The sequence below is a fragment of the Limulus polyphemus genome, unplaced genomic scaffold, assembly GCF_000517525.1.
Source record: "Limulus polyphemus unplaced genomic scaffold, Limulus_polyphemus-2.1.2 Scaffold6264, whole genome shotgun sequence".
Taxonomy (NCBI): Eukaryota; Metazoa; Arthropoda; class Merostomata; order Xiphosura; family Limulidae; genus Limulus; species Limulus polyphemus.
This window is the reverse complement of record NW_013671874.1, coordinates 41,788-50,291: the sequence shown is the minus strand read 5'-3', so window position 1 is coordinate 50,291 and position 8,504 is coordinate 41,788. Positions and strand designations below refer to the sequence as shown.

The 8,504-nt window shown below is 35.1% G+C and overlaps 1 protein-coding gene across 1 annotated transcript in view; it reads left to right on the top strand.

Annotated features, from left to right (window-relative positions):
- Positions 1-8,504, top strand: part of LOC106473544 (papilin-like) — an 18,353-nt gene that overhangs the window by 5,104 nt on the left and 4,745 nt on the right. The window contains exons 4-6 of the mRNA XM_022401958.1: positions 1-12; positions 848-1,054; positions 3,212-3,418. Coding sequence (XP_022257666.1) covers positions 1-12; positions 848-1,054; positions 3,212-3,418 — 426 coding nt within the window. The remainder of the gene's footprint in view (positions 13-847; positions 1,055-3,211; positions 3,419-8,504) is intronic.

Sequence of the window (8,504 nt, the reverse complement as noted above, 5' to 3'; positions counted from 1 at the left end):
GAACGCTTAAATGTAAGTCAGATGGGTAACTTTACTTATATGGACTAGCATATGTAACTGAATGTTTATTTAAGCCAATTCCTCCTAACAACTTGTGGCTTCCAGACAGATGGGTAACTTTACTTATATAGACTAGCATATGTAACTGAATGTTTATTTAAGCCAATTCCTCCTAACATCTTGTGGCCTCCAGACAGATGGGTAACTTTACTTATATAGACTAGCATATGTAACTGAATGTTTATTTAAGCCAATTCCTCCTAACAACTTGTGGCCTCCAGTCAGATGGGTAACTTTACTTATATGGACTAGCATATGTAACTGAATATTTATTTAAGCCAATTCCTCCTAACAACTTGTGGCCTCCAGACAGATGGGTAACTTTACTTATATAGACTAGCATGTGTAACTGAATGTTTATTTAAGCCAATTCCTCCTAACCTCTTGTGGCCTCCAGACAGATGGGTAACTTTACTTATATAGACTAGCATATGTAACTGAATATTTATTTAAGCCAATTCCTCCTAACATCTTGTGGGCTACAGACAGATGGGTAACTTTACTTATATGGACTAGCATGTGTAACTGAATATTTATTTAAGCCAATTCCTCCTAACATCTTGTGGCCTACAGACAAGTCCGCAGATGGTAAAATATTAAAACTACAGACTTAAATGATATTTTTATTGAAGAACTAATCGAAGACAGAAATCCAGTTGAACATTTCTATATATTATGATGTTTAGTAAGCTTTATCAAAGTTTTCATCGAGTCACGTTATCTTGATGCTCATGTGTAGTCAGTGGTACTTAGTAAAGTTTTAATTATTTATTTTTGTAAACTGTAGGTAGAGCCGCCTGTCGGTTACCGAGAGAACATGGTCCATGTCGTGATTCCATACGGCGGTACCATTACAGTTCAAGCCACCAGAGATGTTTACCGTTTATATATGGTGGGTGTGGAGGAAATGCGAACAATTTTGGTACTCGAGAAGAGTGTGAAACTAGGTGTGGCCAAGAAAATCCGTATTATTCTACAGAAGACCCTAATATTGGTATAGTTGTTGTTTGAAAATTATAAACCTGTAAAATGATTCAGTAAAAAGTTAAAGTTTTTATAAAATATTCTTCCCATAATCTTGACTACTTTAATGTGTAGTTGCATGTTCTTAACCAATTTTTGGTTTTGTCATTCGTTTCTCCCCCGGTGGTTTAGCTGTAAAGTTGAAGGCTTATAACGTTAAAATCTGGGATTCGATCACCGTGGAAGTGCAGAACGTAGATATCGAATTGTGTAGTTTTTCCATTAATAACAAATGGCCCGGCATGGCTAGGTGGCTAGGGCGCTCGACTCGCGGTTTCGAATCCCCATCACACTAAACATGCTCGCCCTTTCAGCCGTGGAGACGTTATAAGTGACGGTCGATCCCACTATTCGTTGGTAAAAGAGTAGCCCAAGAGTTGGTGGTGATGACTAGCTGCATTCCCTCTAGTCTTATACTGCTAAATTAGAGACGGCTAGCGCAGATAGCCTTTTGTAGCTTTGCGCGAAATCCAAAACAAATAATTAATGACAACCAAATTATTTAACTCCATTTACAAAGTTCCTTGAATTCATCTGCAGAGTTAGGTTTATTCGACCTTTTTTTCATGTATAAATTAATTTTTCGTTTTGGAAGCTTGCGATATTAACATTTTTTCTCTCAATTTTCTCTCACTATACACATGACTATCTATCTCACGTGCACATTGTTTAACGCAAGCGTATGGCCCGTTAAAAGTGACGGGGCAAATCCTACCACCCCCACCCCATAGTATACCCAAACCTCACATTTCATGGCTAACTGAAATAAATAAATTTTTCGAAATCAGACTTGACCAACAAAGAGGCAGAAAAGTGCAGTCGAGGCAGTCAAACGTAGGTAAATTCCTTTGTGAGCCAATCAAAATTAAGATAATTCATGAAAAGAATTCGTGGCGTATTCATAGGATAATTATTGTGACATGACACACACTGGTTTTTATATAGTTAGATAACGTGACGTGACACACACTGGTTTTTATATAGGTTAGATAACGTGACGTGACACACACACAGGTTTTTATATAGGTTAGATAACGTGACATGACACACACTGGTTTTTATATAGATTAGATAACGTGACATGACACACACTAGTTTTTATATAGGTTAGATAACGTGACGTGACACACACTGGTTTTTATATAGGTTAGATGGCGTGACGTGACACACACTGGTTTTTATATAGGTTAGATAACGTGACGTGACACACACTGGTTTTTATATAGGTTAGATAACGTGACGTGACACACACTGGTTTTTTTGTAGGTTAGATGGCGTGACATGACACACACTGGTTTTTAGGAATCGTCAGTACACTCTCCTTGGACGCTGTGGCCATTGTAAATATTCAGTTTTACCGTTGTTATAATATTCAGTAATTCGATGTCATGTATGCCACATCTTGTTTACGTTATAAAAGTTGAAATTATTCAGGCAAAGTTTTTAACTACTGACTTTAATTGCTCTGTTGTTGCTTCTACTATATTTTATGATACCTTCTGTCTTAGATCTGGTAATTGTATCCAGATATATGTGCGTGTGTGTGTTTTAATGAGTTCAATCCCACTCTTTACTGGTAAAGACTAGCCCAAGAGTTAGCGGTGGCTAATTCAGATAGCTCTTGACCATCCTTGTGCGAAATTCAATCAGTAATAAACTTTTATTCTATCAACTTAGTGTTTTTAATATTAACTTTTATTTAAGTGTATTACTCTGAAAATAATTTCAATAAATATGATTCAAATTATTACCTGAATTTGTGAAAAACTTTAAGAATGAAAACGCTTTGAACTAATAAGACCAACATAGTAATTTATGTGTTTAATTAATATGACGAGTAAAAGTATTTACATTTGTGAAAACTGAAAACAGAATTGAGTTATAAACTCAAATCTTCATTGATTTATAGGTCACGACATCTGTGGAATACCAAGATAATCTGGACCTTGTTGTTAATCTTTTGAGCTAACTATAACAGTTTTTTTTTGTTGTTTTTTTTTGTCACTTATACTAATAAAAATGCTTCCAGGTGACTCAGCGGTAAGTCTGAATGCTTAAACGCTAAAAATCAGGTTTCGATACTGCGCCTAAAAACAAACAAATACAAATCCTGTATCTACCTCTCTAGGTGGCGACGTCTGTAGGCTACCGAGGGAACATGGCCCTTGTCAAGAGTCGTTTCAACGATATTACTACAGTCCAAGCCAGCAGCAATGTTTGTCTTTCATATATGGCGGATGTGGTGGAAATAAAAACAATTTTGTAACTCGAGAAGAATGCGCGACTAGATGTGGAGGACAAGATCGTTACTACACAACTGAAGATCCTAATATTGGTATGGCTGTACACTTTAATATTGTACTGTTTATAATAACAAAATCTATCGTCATATTCAATCATTATTACTAGAATGTATACTTAACTATAAATTAGGAATACAACATTGGTTTAGATAATCAAATCCATTTAGTAAATATGAAGTACACCACGTCTAATTAAAAATAATCACATTTTAGACGTATTTTCTTACGAAAAATAGGCATGAAATTACATTGCAAATGATAGTTTTGGTAGCATACAAGAATTTTTTTTTATTGTGTACACTATTTATTTTCATATAGATAAGAATGTAATGAAATATATTTTCCTCAGTTTGTAGAGGGCTTTGAGGGACGAAAGGATTATTTAATTATTCATAGAAATATTTTACAAATTTGGTTATAGTTTGAAACATTAATCGGATATTCAAAATGTTTTTGAATGCCTCAGTTATCATGGTACTTAGGATTAATTTTTAGTCATTTTAAAACCAAATTAAGTTTTTATTTTGAATCTTAAAATACTTATCTAAGATTGTAAGTTATAGGCTTAATAGTATCAGATTATATCTTTACATTTTCAAAATGAAATCATGTTTTAATGGTATTTTTCATTTTCATATAATTTGGAGAATTACCTAATTTTTATTTAAGTTGGTTTGATTTTATTTTGAATATCTATTAGAATTTCATATATTTCAACAATGAAATTTCTTCTCCTTTTTTATTTCTAAAGAGGACTAATATAATCCTCGAACTAACTGTGACTCACAACATCTAGTTTAAGAAAAGCCAGGGGTTACCCTTTATACAGAATAGTAACGGTTTAATTTAAAATTATGTTGTCCTTGGTTGTAAAGCTTTTATGCCACTTTCAGCGTAGAATGAATTAAGGTATGTATTACCCTTTACTGAAAACCTACATTTGTAAATGTAATTACGTTTCGTCTGAGTTTAATGTTAAGCCTTAACATTAGGCCTATTTTAAGCAAACTATACCGTCCTATTTTAGATTACTTTGATTTATGTCATTGCCATGTAGGATTTTTGTGTAAACTTAAAATACATCTAATTATACCAGACAGGTTGTTAAAGGAAACTTTAAAATAATTTTTCCTGTTTAAAAATGTTTTTATCCGAATGCGATAGCTGTTTTTAACTTACTGGTAATAATATGGCAAGTTGGCAACAACACGAGCTCAAGAATCAACCAAGACAAAGATGGCTGGACACGGCTTGAATGGGTAATGAAGAAAAACTTTAATATAAGTTTAACATAACAGCAAATGTACAACGTTTCGACAAGGTTTTGTCATCATCAGGTGTACCTGATCGACCTCATCAAGAGGATACGCCCCCCCCCGCACTACTATAGCTACTGCTCTGGTGGAGTGATACACTGTTTACTATCACGTAATGACGCTTTATACGGCTAAGCGTTTTTTATCATATATATCACTCAGACTGTGCATGTACTTAAAAATACACTGGCGCAGGCACACACGTGTCAGTTAATAAAAGTCAAACCGGAAGATAAACGTTAATTTTTCGGTAATCGGATATTGAGTATTAACATAATATTTGTATTATTGTCATTCTAAATTGAAGTTATTTGGGAGCTGGACTTTATTTCTGTTTAAACATTCATCGAAATATAAATGATCTCGAAAGCATATTTTTGTAGTATTGATAGAATAACAAAATATACATTTGTGTGTGTGTGTGTGTATATATATTTATTTTTTATATCTATATTATTAAAATTTTAATTATGCTGATTAGCAGTTTTAAAATTTCTTTATACCATAAATTATGCAGATTTATGTAAACAAATATATCTTGAATAAAAGTTGAATTATACATCTGTGGTTGTTCGCTTTTGTAAAAAAAAAAATCAATATTCGGTAGTTTTACACACACATACGTGTATACATACAGAATGAACGCAGCAACTGAACACATTTGTACGTTACCATAGAAGAGAAGGCTTTCAAAGGAATTCACGCCCCCTAGTGGCACAGCGGTATGTCTGCGGACTTACAACGCTAGAATCCGGGTTTCGATACCCGTGGTGGACAGAGCAGATAGCTTTGTGCTTAATTACAAACAAACACTTCGCAAGAATAATAATACCGGTAATAAGAAAATATTAACTTTTAATATCTATTTGAATTTAAAAATGTAGAGACTACTTTTACAATTGTGAGTAATACTTATAGGGTCTACTGAATTTAAATTAACCGAGGATCTTTATGAGCATCCTGAGTAAAACACCATAAGGAAGTCAGTTTCTACTTAGATTCCCGACAACACTCTACAGTAATGAAGTGACGTAACTTCATAAAATCCCTGTTACAATGATCCCCACTGGTCAGTAGTTCAAAATTTGTTTTCGTGCAAGCATCAGTTTTAATTTTTATAGATTCAACCTTTCGAAGTGAAAAGTAAAAAAAAAATGTATTTTCAATTCTTATATTTTAAGTCATTTTTAAAACAACTATAGCAAAATTGATAAGTGCGACGTTTTAAATTTCAAAGAACGAAGTAACTGATTAAAAAAATTATTTCAACTGCAGTGTCTCAACTGAGCCTTCAGGCGAGCTGTAAACATAAAGAACTTCTGGCACACTACGGGGGGGGGGGGCAAAGCAGTGTAAAGTTGCGAATTTAATAAAAAAATTCATAGACATATGCTGAATGAATAAAAAATAAATTATGTTTCTCATTTTTCCAGGGGGGGGCAAGTGCCCCCTCTTGCCCCTCCCCTGCGGCCCTGGATATGGCAGGTATACTGTAGTTGACATATTGTTCTACATTCTTCTCTGTTGAAGTGTTTGTTTGTTTGTTTGTTTTCCAGCGAAATTATATGGTGTTATTTTTCGTCAAGCAAAAATGTTACGTTAATAAAACTTCCTGTAATGTGTAACTTCCTGTAAATTAACTTCCGTTAATAAAACTTCCTGTAATGTGTTTATTATTGTTTTGTCTCCAATGTTCAGATGTTTTCGGCATGATCGAAGATTTCTGATGTATTATGTAAGAAAGACGCAATAATTAGTTATTTGTATTTATAATGACTCATCAGAAATAAACTTCCATAACTGTACCAACTGATACCCATGACTACCGGAAGTTTCTGTCCACGTCACGAACCGTCCCCCTGGCAACCAGAAGTTCTCTCACGTGGAACAAATGTTTTCCATCTATTTCTGAAGGCACGTCTGACGTTTACAAAAGGGTTTCTGTAAACCTATCTGATGTTATAAAGATGGTGTCGTAACCGCTTCTACAGAGAACGCCTTCTACAGTGTCTTTAGCGCTTATCTTAAGTAATTTATCGGTTTCTTTCAGAAATTTTTGCACAAAGCTACACAAGAGACTATCTTCACATGGCTATGATCAGTTTTGAACTGATCGACTAGAGGGAAGAAACCTAGTCAACAGCACCCACTGCCAACTCCTGAAGAAACGCGTTTCTGCGGCAATGGGCCAGGAACCATGAATTCTCAGATTCACACTCTGAGAACGTTAACCACGCCCGGATTAAAGGGGGTACAGTAAAAGCTAAACTAAATCCTGCGACATTGGACATAGTATTCATTATCATTTCAATAAATAAACATTTTTTTGGCAACACTTCACAACAAAACCTTTTCAGGCAACATTGTAAAAAATGTTGATAAACATGTCGGGCAACATCAAACCCTGTTTTTTTATGTTACCATTAACACTATTATGATAAAACGTTTTATAAAACATTGTTATTGTATAAACTTGGAAATCATGGACTTGCTGGAATTGAACAAATACACTAGCATGACAAAATGCCAGCGTTTACAAGACTAGCTTTCATTTTTTCTTGTGTATTGTACAACACTATTTGACAGCGATTAGAGCGTTTGTAAGATTGGCTTTCGTCATTTCTTGTGTATTATTTAAACCCTTTTTTTTCTTTTTACAAAAGCTCGTGTGTGTCCAGTTGTAACCGACAAATTTGTGGAACGATTATCACCAAACTTGGTCTGTACTTTTAGGGACCTACTGAGAGTAACGTAGAAGGTTCAGCTTTCGGAGCTGACCTCCTATGTCTTTCCACGTGCCTTTTGTCTTCATTGTGCATTAAAAGTGACTTAAAATCGTTAACGACACACAATCAAAAACTTGGTTTAACCTGTTCACCAGCCAGAGTATCGCAACTGTACAATTATAATATAAATTGTTGTTTTATGGTTTCATACATGTTGCTAATCTCCAGGGTAGGTCCAAAAGATATCTATTATTTTAATCTATTTTAGGGGTATAATTGAAGAGTACATCAACATGGGACACATATTCTTAAATGACCAATGAGTTTTTGTGCTTCAAGTCCAATGCCACCCTCAAAGAAAAGATTTATCTGTGGGAAACGTATTTTGAACAGTAGTTTTGGTCTGATATCAGATCTCGGAGATCTGCTTCTGAAGTGGTAATATATATACTGATATGAGCTACAACATCATTATAGTATTAACTTAGTTACTTTGTCATGAAAATTTAATAAGGACTTATAGTTGTCCTGAGTGAGTGACCATTGCAGGCTCTTTAAAGGAATGCGGCACACAGCGTGAGACATTGCTTTTTACAACCCTGACCTCCCGCTGAGACTTGTTTGGATCGCACTTGCCGTTGCTGTCACTGCCGCTACCGTGACCACCTGTAGTGTACAGTGGAAACACAACTGGACATGATATTTATTTTAACTACATAACGATTATCTGTATTACCACTACCAGTGATCTCACTCTACAATACCGGGAAAAATGCTACTATATTTCGAAGCTAGTAGAGAGCACCAGTGGACAATCAACCAACCAAATCTTGGCAGGTATTTAGGTTTTAAATCTTTCAAACCCCAAAGATATTTGTTTGACGATTTATTTGCACCAGTGGGGCCCGGCATGGCCAGGTGGTTAAGGTGCTCGTCTCGCAATCTTTGGGTTGCGGGTTCGAATCCCCGTCGCACCAAACATGCTCGCCCTTTCAGCCGTAGGGCCGTTATAACGTGACGGTCAATCCCACTATTCGTTGGTAAAAGAGTAGCTCAACAGTTGGTGGTAGGTGGTG